The following is a 26,039-nucleotide window of genomic DNA, read 5'->3' as shown; positions in this document are numbered from 1 at the left end:
GTGATGGAGCCTACGGTTTGTCATTCCTTCATCTGTCTGATGCTAGGGATTGTATGAGGCAATCCCTTAGGATGTGGCCTAATGAATATGCTAACTAAAATGGGCCTGATACAAATATCTGTCTTAGAAATGGCACAGTATATTTGTTTTGATTGCCTGTGATTGTTTCCAACTTCTTGTTTTCCAACGTGGTGAATAAACTTTTTTCCCCTTCTCATTTTCCCTAGTATCAGAAATCCCGAAGCAGAAATTCTCTTAGTTTTCCGTTTCCTTGGCAAGGCAGCATAACCTAATCATGTCCTGAGGGAGGTTGCCCTTAACTTGCTTGCAGGACATGGGCTCAGGGAAAGGGAAGCATTACAGGGTAGAGATCCTGTGGCTCTTGAGCCACCTATGTTTTGCATGCAGTTCAAATGTGCCTCCCACGCTAGGCAGGACACAGGAAGAGCAGCAGTGCTGGGCCTGGCTGTGAGAGAATGCAAGATGGCAGGGGTGGAAGAGTCCGTGTTGCTGTCCCTGCAGAGTCCAGCAGCCTTCCCAGCTCAAATGCACAGAAGAGCAATATAACTCTTAGGGAAAAATATTACTGTCTGCCTGTGGAATGCCTCCTCTTCTCCACTCTTTAAGGCTTATGGGACATGTGTCTTGGGGTTTTTGGCTCTCTGAGGATTTTAGTATACGATTTGTAAGGTTAGAGGCACTGGGTATTCCATATGGCATGGACTAGCATGATGTTAATGCATATCTTCTCCTCCTGATCAGTTACTATGTTCAGAGAAAGCTGTTTTTTTCAGTACTGGAATGGCTGAAATTGCCTTTTCATAGATTTAAAAAAACCCCAACAAAACAGTAAGGGAACTTTCCTTGCAGTTTTTGTAAAAATATACAAAGATGATAAGTACTCATAGGTCATTTCAGTATGGGATAAAAGCTTATCTGATCTCATAGGGAGTTAGAGAATTACATCATTGTTTGAAAAGCTTAAATGATAATCAGAGATCACACAGTCTTTGTTAGGACTAGAAACTAATTAAAAGAATGATCAGTCTCTGAGAGCTACATAGTTAAAGGCTCTGGAGTGATGGAATGCTATTTATTCGGAAATTTTGCAGTATTACTTGGAAATTCTCAAATATGGATAACATTACTTGCATTTACTTCACACTACACAAGTTGTGTGTGACTCAAAATGTAGCTGAAGTGTGCTGTCAGGTGGTTAAACAGATTTATTTCCAATTAACAGTAATTTTGAAGAAGCTTTACAATACCCAAAAGTGTTTGACAGACTACTCTATGTTCCCTCCAAAAATGATAACAATAGGTTAGAAATGCAGTTCTCTGCCATTTAGAGGCCCAAAGAGAATAGCTTCATGCTAGTATATCACAGCTAGATAGAATATTCTGTATGGCAACCTCAATCTATGAGCAAGAAGAGTTTGTTTATCTGTTTTATAATACTTTTAAATTTTATAAGCATTGTTCTTTTAAGAGGAAATTACAGCCTTCCCCACAATCAAAATGGAATTATTAAAAGAGGAGATTGGCCATAACTTCAAGCAGGATAAGACTCGAAATATACTTCTGTGGTTCTCACTGTAACGTATGACCATGGGAAGACCTTGGAACATGACTTTCCTATCATTGCTTACTGAGCTGGGGGATATTTCATCTAACCACAAGCCACATCCATCCCTGTCAACTTAATGAGAATACACATTTGAGGAAACAAAAGGAAATGGCCCTCCCTTGGGACCTGGCGTTGTTAAATTGTCCATAAGTGTTTTTAGTACATCTGTTTATGGTTCATTCTCTGTTTCAAGCTTTTAAAAAAAAGTCTCAAAAATTCCTAATAAGGAAAGTCTTGGTTGAAGGAAGGAGTAAATACCAATTTTCATGGTTTGTACCATTTCATGTAAAAACCCCGGTCATTAGTTTCATGATTCTCTTAATCACAAGAGAGAAAACAACTTCCAAACATGACCTAAAATGTCCTAGAAGATACTCTCAGGAATTCTGTTACAGAACTGTATGACTGAGCTGAAAAATATTAATGACAGTGAAACTTACACTACAGCATTGTTTTGACCCTTTCTCTTCTTATGTGAGTGGCAAAGTACAAACCTCTATACGAGCAATAATATTTTCAAAGTATGCTGAAAGAACCAGGGGCTCAGCATGTTTGTCCTAGGGCTGGTTTTTGGCCTCCAGCGGTCAATGCTCTTTTGTGCTGTGTCCACGACACTGTTTATGAGGTATTTGGAGTGATTTATGAGTGTTGCCTTTAGAAATCAGATCCTCTGGTAGCCTGTATGTTTACAGGACACTTACTAATGTGCTGAAATGTAGATTGTGAGCTCTCATCATTGCTGGTATTTTCAAACTTTCAAAAAAGAACATGAAGGATGGAGGAGTTACATATGCTGGTGATAAGGGAATCACAGAAGGGAAGTAACTGCAGAGATATTCAAGAGCACCCTCGGAGTTACAATGGCACACTTAACTGCTACGAGTGTTTTATTTTGAAGAGAAAATTGTGATGAGGGAACTTGGCTGAATTCCAGTCCTGTAGTAATAGGTGCAAGTGTTTAAATTGTTGCGAAATTACTTTAATCTTTGACATTGTTTTCCACTTCTAAAGTGCTAATGTACAGTGAAGTACAACAACAAGAATTTACAGGCAAAATCAGCGGCAACTAGTACCCTGGAGAGGTACAAACAACAGTGCATTGCTCACTTCCACTCTCAGGCATCCATACATGCGGCTGGCACACACGGACACACACACACACATTCATACATATTTCCCCTGCCCACCCCCATATTTATACATTCTTTCTATATACATATATGTTTGGCTGTTCCACAGTACTTCCACGACAGCTAGATAATTGGACGTGCACTTCCCTGGGTTTACGCGGTGCCTTCCCTGCATTCTGTTCTTGGTTCAGTGGCCTCTCTGGCAGTTGACTGGGAATATTGTTAGCCCCTACGCTTTGCTGCTCTTGTGACATAGATTGGCCCGTTCCTTACCGGCTTCCTCCTATATATACTGAGAAACTGTGCAAAGGTCCATTTCTTCACCTGGAGAAAGGTCAAAGAGGTTAGTGTACAAAGAGAACAGACTGTTTAGAACCTGTTCACTCCAGCGTCACGTTCGCTCTACAGTCGGTTTTGCCATTCAGTGTGTCAGAGATGGCCTCATGGTCCCTGTTGCTGGAAGCTTGGCTGCCAACAGGAACGTGTCCATTGTGCTCTGGTAAGAGATTGAAGGTAAAGAATTGGCATGGGTCCTTTTGTCTGCTGTCTTCCTGTAAGGGGCTCAGGAAAGAGCTGGAGTTTTTCCATTCCTGGAATGTGCACATCTCCATATGTGGGTGAGTGATTTTGCTCAGGTAGCCGGGGCTGGGAGATGCTGAAGATAATGTTCTCTGACTGCCACTGAGGAAACTCCCACTGTCTTCCAGAGAATCCTTCCTAGGGTGTTCAAAGGAGCACCGATTCCAGTTTCTGTAGCTGTAGGCCCACCACCCCAGCTGCTTTCGACGGTGGCACTGACATTTTAGGATCTGTATAAAAGCCCTCTTGAACTCTTTGCTTGAGCAAGGGTAGATGATTGGATTCAAGCAGCTGTTAAAGTAGCCAAGCCAAAAAATCACCTTGAAGATCATTTCAGGGGGCTTCAGAGCCGAAAACAGAGATCCTGTCCAGAAGATACAAGCAGAGACAATATCTGAGATAATTGGCTTGCCTGCCTTTAGGAAGGGTAAATGTCCCACCAGATCACTGTTAGAATCTGTTTATTAAAAATCCTTAATGCGTGTTGCTTTCATTTTTGGTCTTTTGGTAACAAAATACTATTTTTATTATTTTTAAAGCTAATAAGGAAATGCTTTCCACCATTTGAAAACTAAAGGAGCACATAATTAACGTAGAATTAAAAATTAAAAAGTAGACCTTGTGTTTATATGTACACAGCTGTTGCACTAACATCTATTGATCCCAATGGAAGATCAAACTTCCACTGGCCAAGCTGTTGCACAATCCACACATGGAATAAAGTTGTGCCTTCTTCAAAGAGCTTTCAAATGTCATTTTTGAAGAAAAAGACCTAACTGTCCCAGGCTTCCTGGAAGGGGCATGTTCAGACATGCCTTATAATTTCTAATACATTCTCTGGCAGCTTCTAAACAGGACCACATTTATCTAGATTATTATGATAGGACAAACCTCTTGAAACCTGAAGTTAATTGTGGTACTTCCCATATCCCAGGCATTCATAAGGATGGTGTAACCCAAACAAAGAGGTTATTTTATGAATACTTCCTCTTCCGTTCACAACCAAATAATTTCCCTAAAGAGGCTGCCCAAATGAAAAACTCACACTGGGAAATCCATTTCATGTACTTTTAGCATTAAAAATATGCAATTGATCAGCTAAATTTAGCAAATGAGGCTTTATAAAAGAATGTATGATATTTTTTAAGCAAAAGAGGCATTCAACAGTTATCCAGCTGGGAAAACACCTTTGTGTCTGGCTAAAGTAATCAAAGAGCAGGGATTCAGGGGAAAATTCTTATTTCAAGAACTGGAGTTAGATTTGAAGAGTTTTTCAAATGGAAGGTGACACTCAAGCCTGAATGTCACAGCTCTGAGAAGGGTGACCTTTTACACCGGAGTGCTTTCAGATTCCCCAGGCTGTGAAAGCAACTGAGTCAGCTGTGACTGTCAGGATGCCTTAGTGGGGAGGGGTATGATTCTAGGCATATTTCCCATCTCATAGCAATGTAGAGTCCATGGCTTGGGCCTCAAAACTACGCAAAAGCACTTCGTAGCTTCTTGGGTAAATAGCTCATCTGTGCCACAGCAGACACTGCTGTATAACTGGGTGACGATGCTGGCCTGGTGCTGACTATAGGGGTCTGAGTCTCCTTAGCTCACTAGAAAGCCAAGGGGCGGTAAGTATGGATCATTCCTCACACATCCACTGCCCTCCTCAGTGTGTCAGCTAGTCCTTGGGCTGGCTCAGAAGAGAAAATAAGATGCTGAGATGGCATCAGCTATCTGGAAAGACTCTTCCTCCCCCTCACTTGGGCAGTAGGAGTCAGGAAAGCTCCTGTGAATCCAGAAGAATAGATTTTTTTTCCCCTGGCAGTGTTTAGGAACAGTGCTGGCTAGCACTGTAGCTCTACCTATTGCCTCGGACCTAAGCAGCTCGCTAGCCCTTAAGGTTAAAACAGAGGTTTTAAGTTACAAGGTTCATAGTATTTCTTTCCTGGCTCTGCACTTTACTGACTTTTTCTCCATGAGCAAACCCTTGTAAGTTAAACCCATGTTTCTTATACTTTGTTGCTGCTAATGATGTGCAGGGTTTGACAAATGCTTCTTCTGTCCATCTGATGGGGCTCCTACATCTGTCCTGACTGATACTGCCAAAAGTGCAGAGTGCAACCTGTCTAACATCAGAGAAACTACGAATTATATTTGATGAATTTCCAACAGATAAATCAAATCGATGCAAGCACTTACACTGTGTGTTGTGAGTGTTACATACTCTTTGATGAAAGATTCAGCAACAATTCGTGTGGTTCTATGGAATAAGAAATTGCATGGGTGTCAAACTCTTCTAAAGCTTTAGGAAAAGTTCATCTAATTTTATAACTGCAGCCAAGATGAGAAAGATGCACCAAAATCTCCCATATGCACAGCTGCAAACCTTTTTAGGATTCATTTTGTAAATCATTATTGCAAATATTTTCCCTTCAGTTTAGGGAAAAAATAAGCTTTGTGACTTTACAAAACAAGCACAAAGCATGATTATGTACAACCAGGAAATTTTTGGAGCTGATAATGAAAAATTTCTGGAACTCCTTTAAAATATAAAGGATTTTTAGCTCTTAAAGCCCAGTAGACCTCTTGAAGTGGCTAAACAGCTCCCATTTTTTCTGAGGTGTGAATGTTGAACAATCAGCGTGAGTTCTTCCAGATCAGCTCATTTGCCTTCTCTCATACTGTAACAATTGTAAATCTACAGGATATTCCTCTACCAGATTTAAATATTTTTAGGCAGGTTAAATATGGACAGAGTAAATGCTATGGTATAGTTTTCAATAAAATAAAGAAAAATATTAAGGAAATTTGCTGACAAATTTTGTGAAATTCCCTAAGGACAAATAAAATGAGCTAAGCTATAGAGAAGACAACTGGGAACTGTTGCAGATAAATGAGCTGTGCCTGTGAAACCTATATTGCACATGAACCAATTATAACTACATACAGTAAAATTTAAGAGAACAGGTAGGGGAAAAGGTAAAAAGCTGAGTGCTGAAAAATGGCTAATCTTTGCAAACTGCTTCAAGAAATATGTGTTCCTTAGGAAAAAAAGGGTAAGGAGCTTATGCTTGTCTTTCATGTTAATCTATTTTTCAAATGCCATTTGAAAAAAATGACAGCACGCCATTTTCAGCAGCCACAGCAAAGCATTTTCAAAGCTCTTTTATATTAAAGTGCAGCAGCACAAAAGAGCAGAGAATTTTCTCATAGCAGCCCTGACTGACGGAGGCACCTTGTGTCAGGCCTGATTCTAGAAAAATCACCGAGCTCTGATCAACATTTAAAAGCTGTCATGACCCTTGCTGAGTCATTAACTGAAAATCTGGAAATAGATCAGTTTGGAAAGCTATGTTGTGGTGTGATTAAAAATAAAGATCAGCATTTGACTGCAATAGTAGAGAGGTTTTGAGTAAGGGGTTCAGGAATAAGTCTCAAGGAGTTAAAGAAAACACTGATCATTAAACACTACTTCATTTCCCACTTTTTCCTGGTTCTGCAAACAGCACCATGCAAGTGTTGCTTGACTCTTAAATTATACACAGACTAGTAGATTAAGTTTTCACAAGAAAGTGAGGAAGTATGCTTTTCTGAACAAGGAATATTCATTTGGCAAATAAGCCATTGATTTCTAGACCGGTGTGTTAATTGCTCTAGCTTTGGACTGAGGTATTAGAACTGGATAGAATTATTCTTAACTCCTCTACCCTTCTTAATATCTATCTGTCTGTCTGTCTGTCTGTCTGTCTATCTACCTACCTATCTATCTATCTATCTATCTATCTATCTATCTATCTATCTATCTATCTATGCGCAACTGCTCTGAGCAGAGATGGATTTCATAAATGAGTTTTGTCTGTGGTATAATGCACTATTACTTTCTAGTTTTTTCAAAAATCAGGTGGCAGATGATTATTCCGAGAAGGCCCTAGGAATAAGAGGTCATTGCAGTCCTGGTGAGGATAAGTTCATATATAGGAGCATGACTCATTTGCTCTCAGATGGCGCTTTTCATATGTCAGTCATCCTGACTTTGTGCTGTCCTCTGGGTTTTACCAGTGGGCAATCTGAGCTGAGGGAAGGTAAAAGCAATCAGCTGAAGGTCATGTGTTTAGTAATTTTCACCGTTAAGAAAGTTTTTGTTTTACCAGGAAGAGAACCATGAGATCTGGCATGACCCTCGCAACTGCTAGAACTCACAGTAGGTGGTACAGTGCACTCAGGAGGTGTGTTTGGTGGCTCCTGCTACCTTTGCCACCACCCAAGAAACAGCAACACTCCATAATATTTTCTGAGATTAACAGAAACTGGTTGATGCACGTGATCAGATACATTGCTGGCCCTGCAGAGGCTATATGTGACAGCTACATGATCGTAGCAACGCTCCACCTATGAAGGGACCCACGGCTAAGGAAGGGATCCTCCACCACCAAAAGCTACATATGGTCTGAAATGCAGTTTTGTAATACAACTTTCATCATGGTGAAGGAAAAAGGACTGAGGAGACACATGACAATTCATCCTTAAAAACTTAAAAGTTACCTGCAAAGAAGGACATGAAATTATTTTCCATGTCCACAGTCGCAAATATATGAAAAACAGTGATTTGAACTGCAGCAAGACAAACTGAGATTATGGACTGGGAAACACTTTCTGCCTTCCAAGACAGAAAAATTCTGGAACCTACTGCCTAAGAAGGGTGTAAAAATCCAACCCTGGAGGCTCTTAAAAACAGAGTAGACACACATTACTGATTTATGTATAGCTGATCCAGCCTTTGGGCTGGAGGATGCCCTAAATGACCTCTTCAGATTCCTTCTAGTCCTACTTTCTCTGATTAACTCTGCAGAATGTAACTGTTCATCAGGAAAACTTTATGGCTTAAGTTTTGGCAGCCCAGTACAGTTTTGCATTTGCAATACTGGAATCCCACTGACACTGTAGTCTTAGATCCTCGTGGTAAATATATCAATTATTTAGGTTGAGGATTAACTGTTAGAAAAATGGAACGTCCGAGACAGAGACTTATTTGGACACCTATGGTCTTCGGGGCTTTGGAAAGTTGCTGAGTTTTGGTATTCAGTCCCTCTTCACTGGGTAGAATCCCAGCCTGAGTTTTCTACAGAGAGAGAAGAAAAGCTGTTCTTTGTGATCCAGAAGGTGGTTTAGATGGATGTTGCTATACATGCCGTGTACTTCTAAATATAGTTTAATTTGGTGACTATTAGGCAAAGCGACACTGCCTTTCACCATATAAAGATATGAAAAATATTTTTATTAGCTTGTATATTTTTAACATTACCCTTTTCCCTACCTTATTCTTGGAATTAACAACAATACCTTTTATTTAGCTGCAGACATACTTTACCTCATAATTAACCTGTCAGGAGCAAACAACTGTAGGCTATTTTGGTACCTTGATAAAATGATAAAGCTAAGCCTACTAGACATACTCTCTAAACATCAGACTAATATTTCCTCCCCTAATCTCCAACTGCTTTCCCATTGCAGTCTGATAAACAGATTAAATATTTTCCCGTACTGATTTAGATTGCTTTCAGAAATGGCTGGAAAATTTTGAATATGGTTATCTCCTCAGTGATTTATTTGTGGTGGGGGTAGCCAGAGTGACTCCCCTACTCAAACTGATCACTCTCCTGATGCTTCATGTTTAAAGCTTCATTCTAAGGGAATGTAGATTTTCTATTATCTTTTATTTTTCTGCACTAAACTCTGTGATTTATTAAACACAGCACCACAGTCTTACCTCTGATTGCACCCTTGACACCAGTGAAGTTTTTGCAAAGCCTGTGTCCAGCACAAACGGAGAACAGGAAATATTTCAGAAACTCAATCAACTCGATCAGTTCTGATTGGGTTTTGATAATTAGTTTAACCAGCTGTGCTCCCCAGGCATGATAGAATTATTGAATCACAGAATGGCAGGGGTTGGAAGGGACCTCTGGAGGTCATCTCATCCACCCCCCTGCTTGAGCAGGGGCACCTAGAGCAAGGGGCACAGAACCGTGTCCAGGCGGGTTTTGGATATCTCCAGGGAAGGAGACTCCACAGCCTCCCTGGGCAGCCTGTGCCACTGCTCTGTCACCCTCACAGGAAAGAAGTTTTTTCTCACGTTCAGGTGGAACTTCCTGTGCTCCAACTTGTGCCCATTGCCCCTTGTCCAGTCATTGGGCACCACTGAAAAGAGTCCAGTCCCATCGTCCTGACACCCACCCTTTATATTTATAAGTATTGACAGGATCCCCCCTCAGTCTTCTCTTGTCCAGGCTGAACAAAACCAGGTGTCTCAGACTTTCCTCATAAGGGAGATGTTCCAGTCCCCTGATCACCTCGGCAGCTCTCCACTGGACTGGCTCAAGCAGTTCCCTGTGCTGCTTAAACTGGGGGGCCCAGAACTGGACACAGCACTCCAAATGTGGTCTCACTAGGGCAGACTAGAGGGGGAGGATAACCTCTCTTTACCTGCTGGCCACATTCCTTTTAATGCACCCCAGGATATTGTTGGCCTTCTTGGCCACAAGGGCACAGTACTGGCTCACAGGGTCAGCTTGTTGTCCACCAGCACTGCAAGGTCCTTCTCAACAGAGCTGCTTTCCAGCAGGTCAGCCCCCAGCCTGTACTGGTGCATGGGGTTGTTCCTTCCCTAGAGTGGATTTGGAATTAGAAAGAATTTAATTTTTTCTTTATATAAGATATCAAGATATCTTTTCTTGTTAGATATTGTCAATCAAAAACTTGTCCTGTTTTAAGATAAAGAAAAATATATTCTTTATATAAAAATATAAGGAATTGGAAATATACTGAGCAACAGCAAATATCATAAAAAGAAGTGTTTTATTTAGTAAAAGCTAATTTCATTTAGGGTCTGACTGGTTCTTTATAATGAATGCTTTATTACACAGAAAGTAAGTCAAGCACCCTTAATGAAATTAGGGAACATTGTGGGAAACAATTTGCCATATTAATTGTCTTCACATACTCTGCAGAATATCTGGCCAGAATATCACTGATAAAATTCAGAGTCCACTGGAGTCAGTGGGCATCTTTGAAAGCCCTTTTAAAGGCTCATAAAGACTTCAGCAGACTTTGGAAGAATCCTTAAAATAGCAGGGTGAGCAGCAGGAAAATCTGGACTGGCTTAATCCCAATACTCTTAATCAAGGAAAACTCTTCACTGAAGGAGGTTTTGATGTAGCCCTCTGCAGAGGAGCAGTGCGCGCGCGCACGCACACACTACTCTCTCATATTCTTTCCTGCTCTGTTATTTTTCTTCCATCTAAATGTCTGCTCCTTTCCTACCTCTCACAACTGACCATTGTATTCATACAGAAAGGAGGGTGGAAAAGGTAAGACCTTCTACTTAAGGATCCTTAATATAATAGTTGGCGAGCTTCTTGACAAAAGGGTAATACACAGGACATACTTGATTTTCCACTTCCACTTGATGGAAGAAAGAACTTAGCATCAAAGTTAGACCTGCCAGTGCAACCAACCAACCGGACAAAACCCCCAAAACTGCTTCTAGGAAAAGGGAGAAAATGTGCTGCTCCAGTTGTATGCATATGCAAAGAGATCAGATACCATAGTAATTAGCTAGAGTTTAAATCTGAAAAATAACATATAAGATCATGTTTATGAGCTAAAACTTTTACAATTGCCTTCGATCTCTCAGTGCCGTTCTGCTCTGGGTGCTGCTTCCAGCCACGCAGAGGAAATAAACAGCTGTATATAAGCGACCAACAGTTGTTTGTGATGACAGTCATTTGTGAAATATCACCAGGCCCCGTTGAGTGGCTATATTTGCTCCCTTCATCCTTCATGCAAGGAATATATATATATTTATACATGATGGGTCTGAAAGCCAAGAACTTAACAGAATTACAGAATTACTGCAGTGAGAAGGGATGTTACGGGGTCTCTTGTTCAGCCCCCAGCTCAAAGCAGGGCCAACACTGCATTAGGTCCCCTGAAGCCTTCCTGCCTCCAGGCTGAAGAAGCCCAATGCCTTCACCCTCTCCTCACACAACGTGCTCCACCCTCATGGTCGTTTTGGTTGCCTCCACTGGACTCAATCCAGTTTATCATTGCTTTCCCCTGCCTGGATGTAGCGCTCAAGACACAGTCTAAGGAGCGCTGAGTAAAAGAGCATAATCACTTCACTCCGTCTACTGGCTCCATTCCTGTTGTACAGCCCAGTATGCTGCAGCTTGTATCCGATAAGGACATTTGAATAGTTTTACGTCCTATGTTAATGTTTGTGCAAGTCATCTTCATGGGAGAGGGTATTCTGTGTGTGTGTATTTTCAAGAATGCCATGTATTTATTATTTGTCCCTGGTGGGAGTAAAATGTTAAACTATTAATGATTTTTTAATCTAAAATTAACCACATTCTCCTTTACAGTCGGCCTTCTCTTTATTATCTCTGCTTTTTCTTTTTCCATCCAGGCATGTTCATTTTCCAGTTACTTATTTGTTTTCTTCGTCTTAATTTTTAAATATTTATTTCCACTCTCCTTATGTCTTATTTAGTTTTTAACTCCAACTGTTAATCTCTTTTCTAATAACTTTATGTTGTGATAATTGACTTTCTGTTAATTAAACATCAATTTTTAATAAGTTGCATGTTTGATACCAATTAAGTATCAAAATTACTCATAGAACCATCAGTTCTGATCAGAATCAAGTATTTGGTACTTAGATTACATAATAGTTGGGCAGAAGCACTGTGAATTTCCTGGATTTAAGAGAAAAAGTCTCTAGTTTTGGGTTGTCAGGTGCTATGTTTTCTGGCCGTTACAAAAAATTACATTTCAAAATCTTCTAAAACCAGTTTAACTTAGACGAGAGCCAACCTAGGGTGACTGTATGTTCCTGTTTAATGGTACAAATGCAATATTTGTTTTTCTTGAAACAAAATGGTCTGGAGTTGTTTAAGTGCTTTTCTGTGTGTCAGTTGGTACTCCAGTAACAGAGAACTAGCTACAATAAAATACGTCATGAAAAAGTAATGGGGTAGAAGGAGACCTTCACTGCACAGGTTTTTGTCATTGTCTTAAGATTAAAGAAAAGCCATAAAATTTGAAACTACTTGCCTCTATTCATAACAAGTAGAAAATGAAGCGTTTCAAAACTTGAAACACTGAGTGGGGGTATTCTGGAGAGAAAACCACCTTCTCTTTTGAATCCCATAAAATAGATATAGTTAGAGAATTGGCAGGAAGTATTTGGAAAGTTTGTTATTGGGTCTGGTCAAATTTAATTAGTTAAGGTAACCTTGGAAGGCAAATATATCCTCCTTCATTCAGAGGTGAGAATTACTCCATTTTGGTGCAGACTGGAGTAATTCTGACTGGAGTTAAATCTGAACTTTTCAACATCCTCCAAAAGAGAAAATTCCAATATTTTAAAAATCACTGTAGTGATGAAAAGCATTGCAAAATACAAAATGATAACAAATGAGTTCTGAAACATGAAAAACAGGAAGCTTCAATAATATCAAACCCTGTCTCTCATTCTGTTCTCGAGAAGACAACTTTTGCAAAAATTAGTATTGTTTTGCAAGAAATTTGTTTTATGATGGAACTCAGCCTTCCTCTGAAAAGTGATTTGATCAAATTTGGAATGAGGTCAGCTAGAGACCTTCCCAGTGCTGGGCAGTAGATGGCTGCTGATGGCCTGGCTGGGAACCTCCGCTTCTCCCCTGCAGTTCACACTGCAGCCGTAACTGCTGGTAGCTGCTAATGTCTGAGTTATGGCCACTTCTTAATGAACAGGGAAAGCTCAAATGTTACATGTGTATAGCTAGTAAAATTCTCCCTGCAAAAGTAATAAGCTGTCTCTGACCAGAGCTGTTATGAGTATGAGTTTAGAGAATGCGGAAAGGATGTGTTCATCTTTTATTTGAGCTTTCTGCAGTCCTTTCTACCACATGCTTAGCCAAGTCAGCATGCCAAGGTTTTAAAGCTAATTGGATTTCTAAAGCTCCTGATTTCTTTCCTTCCAGCATTCAGTGTTTGTTTACATTCCCCCAGACTTATTTAATATAGGAAGAAACCCCACAGTTTACAAACAGTAGAGGATGAAATAGAGAGTATGGTTATAAAATAAAGAGTTGATCAAGCCGGGAGGGACTGCAGGCCTTCTGGAGGAGAGGGTTAGGATAACAGTGAAAAAAGATCTTGAGAAATAGGAAGAGCATCCAAAATCAACAAAATAAAATTCAGTAAAGAAAATGAAAGGAAAGATGGTTAAATTATAACTACTACAAACCAGTAGCGATGGCTAGCATCTGGTTATGGCTCTCAAGCATTTTGGTGTCTCTGTGGGATGCCTTGGGGTGCATATCCGAGTGGTGCCCGGGCTGCCAGGCTGGGGGCCACCACAGGAATCACAGTAACCTTGCAGTCACCAACATGCTGCAGAGCCGCACTCCTGCGTTTGTGGGTAACTTTTGTGTGTGTGCTGGGGGGGAGCACTTTGCTGTTGAGGAAGGAGAAATATCAAATAAGGGATAACTGACTAAAGAATGATATTGCAGAAGATAATGTGAGAGAAACAGAAATACAAATACAACGCTGTTGCAAGTACAGCAGTTCTCATTCTTCATTGTATTAATAGGTATGTTACCTATATGTGCAAGGATCTAGGCCAGCAATTAAGAAGTGTCCCGGTTGTGAGGAATTTACATCCTAGAACTGACTGCCTATAGCAGTTGTGGGATTCTCTTTGCTGGAGCCTTCTGGCCCTACGGTGAGCAAATACTCGTGAGGGGTGATGAAGGTATCGTTCAACCAGTCCTCAGCCCTTGTGTCTTTCATTTCCCTGTTTTCCAGTTGAGTTAAGGAATTCACACAAAGAAATCTCCCCCAACTGTCCTGGCAGGGTAAAAGTGGTTTATACTCATTCCGCCATCCAATTCAAACAGGGAAATAAAAGTCTGCAAACCAACACATTATTGGTATTAACCAAACTCCTGCCAATCCAAGGCCTGATTCTGTGTAGACAAGTTCTTAAGCAGGCAAATGAAGGTAGAAGACAGACACAAATGCAGAATCTGACCATAAAGAGTACTTTCCCCTATGGGTATGTTCATGAGTAAGAGCAAAGCCTACCATTTTCCTTGCTGTCTTATAGGCTGAGAAAGGTTATCGTTTCTATTTTCTTATCCTAATTAAAATCCACAACTTCTTATCATCCACACTAACTCTCTCTGATAAAGGCTGCCTCATATTTCAGATGAACAAATCTCTTCTATAAGACCTGTATGAACTTTATTCATGATGGCTCAAATTTGAGAGCCTTTTAAAGGCTCCAGAAACAGAGACCCATCTAGAATGGCCACAATAAAACCAGGACTTTACCTCCCTTGAAGCTTTGCTGATGGAAGTTGTAGTACAGATACAGATCTTTCTACTAAAACCCAGAGTTGCTACACCTTCTTAAGCAACTTTGTACAAGCAATTGCAATTGTACAAGCAATTACAAAGCAGAGTAGCTATATTTGCATTTTTAAAGGGACAGTGCCTAGGTATTTAACCACAGAACTACTAACGTTGGCACCCCTGCTATGGTGAGATTGTCTCTGGTAGGTGAAACGTAAGAGATAATATCTCATATCCAGAGATCCTGCTCTGGTCTGCAGCCCATGACTGTCGTTCCTACAGCGTCATACGAAAGATGATGTTGATGCTTAAAGCACTGAGAGTTGAAAACTATTTTTAAAAACTTACAGTACAACAGACCATTTGCAAGTTGGTATTTAGAAGAGCAATAGGAAAGACAAATAGGAGCTTTATTTGCCCAGCCCAGAAAGAAAAAGAAAGAGGAAATCTGTAGTTAAAAAAGAATGATGAAAAAAAGCAACAGGATTAAAGCTTTTCATGCCCCATCCATAGTTGTCATATTAGCAAAAATTCTGGGTATGTCTTGAATAACAAAATGTGGAGATACAAGATATGTAAAATACATGAGACATGGAAAAATTCCATCAAGCACTTACATTTTTGACACAAACTGTGTATATCCTTGTATACACTAGTCTACCACCTCTCAGTCCAGAATAGCTATGACGACTTACACCATGGAGAGAATTCACTTGTGTTTAATTTGTGTGGCCCTCACATAAACATGATAAAATCAAGATCAATTTTAGTAAGAATCTTGCTCAGTACTCTAAAACTGACAGTAGATAGGGGCATAAAACATTATATTATTGTTGTTGTTATTATTTTGTCCAAAAGAGTTACAGACTTTTGCAGCTTGCTAACTAGAAAGAATATGGGCCAAGCTTATGCTTGTTTTGCAAAGGATTAGCTGATTAAGGGAGTCTAGAAAAGCTAATCTAAGTCTGCTGACATTTCATTTATTATGCTTAAATATCTTCAATTACTGGGCATGCTTTGGTGTCTTTTTCTCCCCTTCTCACTTCTGACTTATAACTGAGGCAATCTGTCTTGGACATTGTTGGTAAGTAATAGGACTTTAGCATGGAATTGAATAACACAGCTACAAAGGTATCATATGAACTTCCATTATATTTTCCTCTTTTTGTTACTCAGAGACTGATGGTTATTGCTTTTCAGTTTCTAGGTATCACTTGAAAGCCCATCAAAATAGCTAAAATCTTGCAATGGGCTGTGGGGAGTGGCTTTAGTGAAGATACTAAAACACTCATCACTTTTTGTTTATGTCTGTATTTCACAGACAGGTACACTGAAGAACATGCAGCTGAGGTCCTGAGGTATGGCCTCAATGCTTTAGGGCCATATGCACATGTGTAACTTTATGCAATGCTTTCATCATGACGGCCAACCTGAGTAACAGCACATGTATCTGCAAGTGCCTTTGGCATAAGGACCTTGTGTCCGCTGCCTTGCTGGATGCTGGGCGCTGAAAGCAGTGTTTTCTCTGAAATGACCATTTCTCTCCTGTCCTTGATTTCAGTAGTGTTGAGATTTCCTATTGCTGCCCAGTGGCTCAGTCCTTAATTTGTTTTTCCTTGGAGCTTCCAGATCACCTGAGCTAGAAGCTGCTGCCATCCCTGAACTTGAAGAGTCACCATGAGTCTATTTCTTTGTATTCACATTTTTCTGTATTGCTTTGTGCATTTGCTTTTGTAAGACCATGCACTTTAAGATTTGCCTTTGTTCCTCTGACCTGCAAATCAAAAGCCTATATAGAAAGTACCCAGTCCTTCAGAATTTGTGCAGTTTTGTCTGCTTTGATAACAAATAACTTTGTTCTAAAAAATAGAAGTTTGTAAGTAACTGGTAATTGGCATCCTTTGCAAAACAAAAGGCTTAAACTAGGGCTTAAGGGAGGCTATTTTAGTAGCAAAATGAATCATCCTGAAATAATCTAGTCCTCTGTGTGTGACAAAACATACTGCACTGGTCAAGAAATGCCCTTATGACGTTTAGTTTTACAGGAATTGGCTAGAAAGGAGGAGGAGCAGGTTGCTGCTGTCACCTGTGCAATCGAACGTTATACCAGAGACTGACCTGCAAGTGGGCAGAGGGTCAGATTGCCACACATATGATTAACTTGTCCAAATTCTGTATAACTATTAACTTGAGGGCATCAAATCTAGAGAGCTAGGCCAGTTAGAGAGGAGAAGGGGGGGTCAAGACCAAAATGAGATGAAAGACAAACCAGGCTTAAAGCCTCGCAGAAAGTAGAACCCAGTAGCTTTGACAGCACTGGACCCAATACCTTGACCTTGAAGTGTTTTCCATGGGAAACTAAGTGGCCATGCTATCCTTGGTGCAGAGATGCAGAGGATGGCCTGATGTAACATAAATCTACATACAGTACATTTTATTTTAAGAATAATTTTCTGTTGGCTGACCTGTAGCATACAGGATATTTTTATATTCTTTTTTGTTATTTTATAGAGAGGTTTCAAAGGCTTCGTATATAAGGATAGGCAAAACAGTTGTACCTTCATTATGAGGCTTTTGGGACCTTATCCCACTGCCAGTTAAGTTTCAAGAATTTTGTTTCTGACTTCAGTGGGTAAGATCACAGGTTTTGTGAGAGCAGGGGGAGTTAGTCTCTGAACTGGGAGGTGACTAATGCTCTGCTAATCTCCACTGGAGTTAAGAAATAGGCTGGAGAAGTTAATCTGCTTTGGTTAAAGTGGTGGAGGTGGTGAGTTTTCTCTTTGCACTGAGTGTGTGTGTTGTGGGAGGTCTGAGTCTGGGAGAAGACTGGCAAGCACCATCTGATATCTCATTTAACAGTAATGAGACTAACCTTTTATCTAGTAGCCAGGGAGAAACATATGATCCTTCATTTTGGATTCATTTTTTTAATAAAGGTATTGGAATAAAATTGGATATTCCTTTGTTTAAGGGAGGGAGTTTTAATGAGTGTTACCTTATTTCTGCAGGGCTCTAGTCTTTAGATAAAAATAATATTTTTTACTCAGCATTTTTCAGCAATGCATATTCAATACAGTCCTGATGCCTAAGAAAGGATTTGTATGAAGGGGAAGAAAAGAAACATTTATTTTCGAGAAACAAGATATTTACTCTTCAAAGCTGAGTCACTGAATTTATGGCACAAGAAGTTGTATCAAGGACACATATGTCTTCATTTTAAGCTGTACCACAAATAATTTTGAGTGGCAAGACAGCTCTTTACAAAGCCATGCAGCATTTATGAATGTCTGGAACAAGGATGTTCTATAGCTCTATTGCTATCTGGAAGGAGTATCTGATAGCTGCTGGAATAAAAACAAATTGCTCACATGATTCTCTTCGATACCAGTTTTGCTGCATCATCAGGTGCTTAGCATTAAAGGCAGCATGGTTCAGTCCTACAAAAAAAGATTGTGGGTCGTTCTTCATGCTGATCATTTCATCATGCTCAGTACCTCATAGTGTCAGTGCTGTAATGCCTCCCTGTAGCTGTGTACAGAGCTCTGTCAGGGAGCTTTGCTTGCAAAGCCTTTTGATTCTTGCTTAAAAAACACTCTGTAAGTGTTAATATTATTCATTTTCCTTTGTCATGGAATATTTATTCAAGCAATATCCCTGCTTTCAGCACCACATCGGTTCCCACTATATATCTGCCACCTGATGCAATAATCCTTTGTCTGAGATATCAAAGTGGGTAGCTGCAGAATATATTGAAATGCCAGAGTGGAAGAATTATAATTTTGTCTGGGAAACTAGCAGAAGAGCTGAGAACACTTTTAACATGAAGGAAACTCCTCTACATATAAGCAGATTTGTTAAGGTTTTGTGGTGTTGCAGAAATTACTTTTACCGACTTGTCAAATGCTTTGTGGTTGGATCCTCAAAAGTCTGGAGATGCTCTGCTAATGCCATTCTGCAGAGTCTTGGCATTACTGAGGGAAACAGGGAGCAAAAAAAATAGTAGAGATGTGGATGTGAGCATATGATTTGGGTTAATGGTGCAAACATAAGGTGTGAAAAATACAGGCTAAGGAAGAAGCCTATCCTTCCAGTACAGACAAGGTAAGTACCTAGTCTGGACTCAGTAGCAGAAAAGTATGGTAGTTTGCAGTCCAGCACTGATGGGCAAGTGGGTTGTGATTAAAGCAGCCCAGGGCACCTACGGAGAGTTTTGTTAATCATCAGTATCTTTTGGATTCTACGGTTTGCCTATCACTGAAATTGATTTCATACCACTGTGTGCTTTTTGTGAGGGTTCTCAATAGCATTTCATTTGATTTTATAACTTCAAGAGGCAAAGCAAAAGGTTTCTAGTATGAAGAATGCAGCACACAGCAAGCACCTGAAGAAGCCTTTCTCCACTGCTCTACCATCTCCTCCAGTTAAGAACGGCCACATTATGCATGTCAGGAAAAAGTCTTTTCCCCACCTGTTTTAGTAAGCAATGCCTTAGTCATGCCTAGCCTCATTAATTAACTTTGCAATGATACACAGAGGTGAAAAATGCAAGGTTCTGGACTGTGCTGGATAAATTAAAAAAAGAAATCAGGGACAAGGAACAAACCCAGCCCTATTCTTAGTCAGCAAAACAAAGGGAAAGTACCTGCTGTTTAAAAATATTTGGATACTGTATTGGACACTATGTATACTTCTCCCCCTCCCCGCTTTCTCAGCTGTCAGATAAGAGCTGGGCCCCTGAAAGGGTTTCTAGACAGAGGACAGGAGAGCCAGCAGTCTGTATTGCAATGCCAAGATGCTGATTTTTTTCACTCTTCTGACACAGTGGCAACTCTTCATGAACCTCAGCTCTGTGGAGTGCTCACAGCGCTGCAGCGAGTGCGTTGGGGTTCTAGGCGCTCAGCCCTTGTCAGGCCAGAGCCCACAGCAGTGGGTTTAGCCCTGCAGCCCACCCAGCACCTCTGCCAGCACACAGTGTGCTGTGGTGGAGGCTCTCAGCCTCTCACCTCATGATGCCCTGGACACAATTTATGTGAGAGATAAAATCGTATTGTGACAAGCAATAAATTCTCCACTCAGGCGTCTTAAGCAACAACTCATTAAACCTCCCAGGAAAGACAGGAGTTTTGAAATAACTTCTCAAAGGGAAAACTGACACTCCTTCAAGAAACTTAATTGTTTCTCACATTGCTTCTGCCCAGTGACCATAATATTTTTAATGGACTGGTCTGCTTCTGTGTTCGTTGAACAGCGTCGGCAGCTATACTGGCTTCTGCTACCGAAGGATATGCTCTACTGCATTCACGTTTGCTTTTTTCCTCCAAAGTTCTTTCAATAATTCAAAATCAAGGAGGAAATCTACTTTATCAGGGACTTATGATGACCTACTAGCTACATATCTATTATTACTACTGGTACCAGCTGGTGAAAATATATTTCTGCCCACAGGTATGTATTTTTGCAGCATTTGGAAACTTGCTCTGTGTTATAAATTTTCTTTAAGAGCCAGCACAAGGACTTAAACTTCAGTACCCAAAGAGAACTTTGCTCACAATTTTCCTTCTGTTTGGAATTTTTAACATCTTTAACATTAGCTGTATGCAGATCTTGAATCGTAAAGATTTTTAAGTTTATGATACAATAAGCTAGAGGTTATAAAGTTGCCCTTTAATAGCTTAAGTAGTTGTCTTGCAGTACAGATTTTACACATTCACTGAAAGTACAATTTTATAACACTTCACTAGGACCAGGTTGCTGAACTCAGTTTAGTTTTCTACAAGTGTCTAAAAATATTCGCTTACCACTCAGTTAGAAATGTTTTGGTAGGGTAACTAAGTAAACACGAATACAGAACATTAATAAAGGCTTTTTCTCCCTTTCCTTTTTCCACCTCTTTCCATATGTAGGCTGCCAGATTGTCTGTGTCTCAGAGAAATGAATTTTGGACAGATATTTTTGAAAGCTTAGTAATTCAATGTCTTGAGATATTCCACTTCAGAGGTGGTGCTAGTATTAAAGACAATACAAGCAAATTTCACAAGGGCTTGCGAACACAGAGCAACGTGTTAAGGCTACATCAAATGCACATACATAACATTTTCAAGTTGAAAGTGAACAAAGTGTCTGCCAAAAGCTCACATGGCAATCTCCCGCAGTGCCTAAGCTAAGACCTGTTGACACCAGCGAGAACCTTTCTGTGGGGATCAGTGGGCTTCCCGTGTTTGCTGTTGGGATTTGATCAGTGGTGTCTGAACTGAGAACTAGGACTTTTTCAGCTTCCCAAAGCTCAGGGGAGTTTTGTACCTCACCGTTAGATCAGGTTCATTTCCATTTAAGATGCCTAATAATGCCAGAAGACCTGCTGCGTTATAGACCGAACATCCAACAGTAAACTAAAACAAGAACATTTCAGTACTGAAACCTTTGTGTTCTTATCTAGGATTTTTGTTAAAGCATCCTTTAAAAATGTTTCTGAAACCTAATTAAATTCACACAAAGACCTTAAAGGGGGATTTAATATATAAACCCTGAAGATGTTTTCCCCTGATTTGACACCTGCCCCACCACTGAGAAGAACTACCAGACGGGCAGGCTTTCTGCAGGCTGAACACTTTACAAAGTTTCAGCATGAGTCTTTGAAAAAGCCAACATCAGAAGTAAATTACTTTCACTTCCCTTCCTTTCATCCATTCACTGCAGTTCTCAAAATGATACCTACTTATCATTCATCTCATTTTTTTCTATTATATTTTTGTAGTAAACAACTACCCCTCTTCCTTCCCCTCCCCTGGAAATCCCTTGATCACCAACTTACCTAGTGGCAGAACAATGAAGAAAGGTAGCCAGCACAAGATAAACATGCCAACCACAATTCCCAGCGTCTTGGCTGCCTTCTTTTCTCTAGAGAATTTAAAAAGTTTGAAAGCTAAGGAATTCCTGGGATTGTGACCCTTGGATTTGGTGCTGTTTAATGTGTCCTCCTGAATGTTCCTGTAATGAATCCGTAAAGTCAGCTCCTTGGAGTTAGACATTTCTTTCATAACCCCAGCTTCCAGATTTTTAGTAGTCCTTTTTGCCACTATGTAGACCCGACAGTACATCACGAGGATGACGATTAAAGGAATGTAAAATGATCCCAAGGAAGAAAACAAAGCATAGAAGGGTTCTTCAGTGATACGGCACTCTTTGTCATCCTTGGGCGCTGGTTCTTTCCAGCCCAAAAGAGGCCCAATAGAAATCACCATGGAAAGGACCCAGACACCTAGGAGAGCTAAAATTGCCCTTCTTCTTGTTACCAAAGTTGGATACTGGAGAGAGTAGCGTACCCCTATATATCTATCTATAGAAATTGCACATAGACTTAAAATAGAAGCTGTACAGCATAGCACATCAACTGCTGCCCAGATATCACAAAATATCCTCCCCAAAACCCAGTAGCCAAGGATTTCCAGTGTAGCAGAGAATGGAAGGACAGTAAAACTCAGCAACAAATCTGCTATTGCAAGGTTAATTATGAAGTAGTTTGTAGGGATTCTTAAATGTCTATTGCAAGCAACAGAGAGAATTACCAAGATATTACCTATAATAGCAAAGAGTATAAAGGCACCTAGGATAAGCCCCACAATTATCGCCCTACTGATGTCCAAGGCAGGTGAATCCAGACTGCTTGCTGTCTCATTGGAGTTGTTTGCAGAAAGATTGCCATTATTTAGTGCAGAGACTTTCAGATATCCAGGAGTTGATGAATTGGATTTATCACCAAGGTAGGTATTCATCTTAAAAATCATCCTCCATAGCAAGTTATGACTGGATCCTGTGCACAACACGCAGATGGTTTATGTTCCGTTGAAAGTTATCTTTCTACCCAAGAAGTTGCTGCAAAACCCCAGCCAGTTTTAGATTGAGAACTCATCTTCCCAGCAAGCTGTCAGCTACAAGCATGTAAAACTTGCACAGCGTGAAGTCCTCTGAAGCCCGTCAGAAACAATACACTGTTCAAACTTGCTTAATTTCTCATACGAACTCATTTAAACAGAAATTAGCAGCCAGAAGTCTTGGTTGGAGCTCGAAAGTAGCTGTTTTGATCAGGATGTCTCTGAAATGAAAGACAGGTTTACTGATTTCCCTCGTGCATTGTGTTTCTGCTGGAAGGGTGCCCCTATGTAGCTGCAGTGACATGCGTCTCCAAGAAGGGTTTGTCAGCATTTAGGCAGCTCTGCATGAGCTGGCTGCCTGTGCTCACGCTGCCTGTGCTGTGACATCACTGCGGCCGGCCCCGTCACAGCGCTAGAGGGCAATGCAGTTCAAGTTAAAACTTCCGTATCAAAGTCTGAAAGCTAAACAAATGGAACATATCAATCTTAATTAAAGCTTTGCTACATAAATCTGGATTGGAAACCTTTAAAAAAACCAGTTTTATTATCTGAGAAATATACGCCTGGTGGGATGCGGTGAAAAAAGCAATTTCAGTACTAAATGATCTAGCACCTTTTGCCTTTTGCTCACCAGGGGAATGTATTTGAGTTTGTTTTGTAATCAAAATGAATCACATGCCATTCTGGAGAACAAACCATCTCCCACATTCTAAGAACAAATAGGTAGGTTCCAAAAATCTCTGGTTTACCCATAGATTCAGTGTTTAATGATGGCATAAAACCATACATGGAGTAGTTTGTTTCTAATTGTAAACTTGCTGTTAATAACGAAAAAGTAACAGATTATCAAAATCAAACTCTCTGTTACCAGACACATCGGTGGCTTCATCTCCTCTTTTCTACCTAGATAACTTTTCTAAGCGTAGGTGCATGGAGAATCCCAGACTTGACAAGAGCTGAGCACCCCCACCCACAGCCAAAGCAGAGGCAGTGGAAAGTAGTGACCAGTCTTTTCAAGGCAGTTTTTATGCTTAAGTATCTTTCTATATCTTTGCTAAGGGCTGTGAGATCACCGAGACTGCTGTTAGCTCGTTGTAGCTCTGGGAAGACATACAGTATCCTATAAAGTAAAAAATAAGTAACAACTGATTTTTTTTATATTTAATAGCCTTTAACGTTGAAAACAGTTCTTTCTTGGTTTCTTCATTTTCTGTAGCTTTGGGTCACCAGGTGGGGAGAAATCTCAGATCTTTGTAGCTCAGTGCCATTAAAAACAAAAAGTAAAACATTAGCTGAACATAAAACTGCCAAAATACTATTCTCAACTTTCTGTCATCAGATTATGTCCTACAGCTGTTGTCTGCAGTACTCTGGGTTACTGTATATTGATTTTCCTGTTACAAAATGTACTGTGTTTAAAATAAAAGGTTCATTTTTAATAAGGCAGTTATGGCTGAAAGTTGCAGCTAAGTGCTGGTTTTAAGGACAAATGATGTAAACAAAAGCTTGGGTTGAATTTTATTTGAGGAGTGCATGGCAGACGTTTGTATAGCCCTTCCCAACAGCAGGGACTATAGCAAAGCACTATCATTCAAAAACTTTTCTTTGAAACATTTACAAGAATGCCACAATAACATGTCATGGAGTCACTGAAGGGAAGAGGAAGAAACACTCAATTTATGAGCTTAGCCTCAGCTTTTCTGTCTCTGCTCTCCAAGGCAAAGCTTTCATGGCTAGTAAAAGCAGTTAGCAGCCTTTGATTTTGGACATACATCCTTCCCACTTACCATTCTTGCTGGACTCCACATAACTGCTCGCAGTTTTGTTTGTGATTTCTGATTTTGTTTCTCTGCCTTGTCTGTTTAAATTGTGAATTCTTCAGGCTAGAGGTTCTCTCCTGTTGTGAAGGTGCAGACACAGCTGTCGGGAGGTGTGATTACAGCTGTCTGCGGCCAGGGCGTCTGATGCTGTGTCACTCTCAGTGCAGTTGCAGCAGCGCAGAGGGCTTGCTGGGCATCCTGGTGGGATTGCATAGCCTACAGTGAAGCCTGCATCTTCCCATTCCTGGTGCTTGAGCTAAACTGATGAAAGCTAGTTTGATTAGATCATTAGGTCCAGACATAACCGTGTTTCAGCCTTTGGCATGTCAGAAAATATGATCACTGCAAAATGTGGAGAGGTTGGATAAGAAAACATCACTGAGGGAGTAAACTGGTCTGCTTCGGTTTTTTAGCTGGCAACATGTCCCATGCCCAGCCTGCAAAGAATAAGAGAGTGGCCTGTAACTGCTCCCTGGCTTCGGCCACACAACATTAGGATTTTGTGGCCCTGAGGAATGGGATCTTTCAATAGCCCTTCAACAGCCCCTTCCAGGAGTCAGCTGGTTCCAGCTGGCTGGCAAGGTCCAGGACATCATGCCAACAACAGTGGCAGGAAAGGGCAGAAGGGAAGGGAATAAGGATTCTAACTGGCAGTGGCTGTACTAAAACACAGGTTTCTTTGCTCGGTATCTTTAGCAGGCAGGAGGACTGGGACCAGCCTGTTTCCCTTAATAGTGCTGCTCCCTGTGCCCCTCTAGATGAAACAACAGACAGAAAAGCTCTATTCTAGGGGACAAAGAAGACAAAGCTACTGCTCATCTCTTACAGCCCTACTGAGAAGTCTGATGTGTTTTCCCATCTCTGTTTAGCAGTCTGTGTAATAATGTACTGGCTGAATAGTCATGACGCTCAGCTGATTAATGTTCACAGATTGCTTTGAGATCTTCAGTGGCAGGTGCTATAATAAAGCAGAGTGTATTGAAATCAGACATGAACGCTAACTATTTACCTGCCTTTGGATGAATGATAGAATAGGTACCATGAAAAATAGACTACTTTTTCTGCCAAGTTCAAGGCAGCACTTCAAGCTAGTGCAATCAAAACCACCTGATCAGAGAAATGCAGATCATATTCATTGCAGAGTTACTTTCATTCCAATGAATCATAGTTTCAATGAAAAAGTAAATTTAATAGCCTGGAGATTCTACTCAGTATTATTTTAATAATGATGTACAGCAAGACAAGATGCCCTTTAGCTATTCAATGAACTTCTGAGAGCTTGCTGAAACAGCAGGAGGCTGGGTAGAGAACATACATTTGAGGAAACGTGGAGGACATCTTCGTATGTTCTTAGACTAGTTCAAGATTTGAAATATGCTGAACTTTTAAAATAAATGTTGTTGTATTAGAAAAACGATGCAAAAGGAGGCCTATTGCCATGGCTCAGCTTTGTAAAGAGCTGTGTTCCTTTTATTCTACTTTTACAAAGTGACGTTAAAAATATGTATTGAGGGTTTGATCTGATTTCAGAAACACAGCAGAAGCACTTTCAGAGCACTTTTGCAACACTGGTAAATAACAATACAACCTGCTCCTAATTGGGCATGGGAGTATGAAC

General features: G+C 40.4%; 1 protein-coding gene and 1 long non-coding RNA gene across 2 annotated transcripts in view; one reads left to right on the top strand and one right to left on the bottom strand.

Annotated features, from left to right (window-relative positions):
• LOC142061258 (uncharacterized) overlaps positions 1 to 16,514 on the top strand; it is a 34,382-nt gene extending 17,868 nt beyond the window's left edge. Inside the window, exon 3 of the long non-coding RNA XR_012662084.1 lies at positions 16,353 to 16,514. This is a non-coding gene — a long non-coding RNA (uncharacterized LOC142061258). The remainder of the gene's footprint in view (positions 1 to 16,352) is intronic.
• ADRA1B (adrenoceptor alpha 1B) lies at positions 1,209 to 22,962 on the bottom strand. The gene is made up of 2 exons (XM_075102073.1): positions 21,542 to 22,962; positions 1,209 to 3,700 (listed from the first exon to the last, which is right to left on the bottom strand). The coding sequence occupies exons 1-2, from the start codon at positions 22,512 to 22,514 to the stop codon at positions 3,138 to 3,140; spliced, it is 1,536 nt and encodes a 511-aa protein (XP_074958174.1). The 5' UTR covers positions 22,515 to 22,962; the 3' UTR covers positions 1,209 to 3,137.
• Positions 22,963 to 26,039: the final 3,077 nt, after the last annotated feature.

The sequence above is a fragment of the Phalacrocorax aristotelis genome, chromosome 8, assembly GCF_949628215.1.
Source record: "Phalacrocorax aristotelis chromosome 8, bGulAri2.1, whole genome shotgun sequence".
Lineage (NCBI taxonomy): Eukaryota > Metazoa > Chordata > Aves > Suliformes > Phalacrocoracidae > Phalacrocorax > Phalacrocorax aristotelis.
This window is presented reverse-complemented; position numbering and strand designations above follow the sequence as displayed.

Excerpts from the sequence above, each read along its gene's own strand:
- ADRA1B (XM_075102073.1), bottom strand. The coding sequence starts at position 22,514 with ATGATTTTTAAGATGAATACCTACCTTGGTGATAAATCCAATTCATCA. Across the intron at positions 3,701-21,541 it reads CTTCATTGTTCTGCCACTAG|GATCTCTGTTTTCGGCTCTG; the intron begins GTAAGTTGGTGA and ends TCTTCTGGACAG.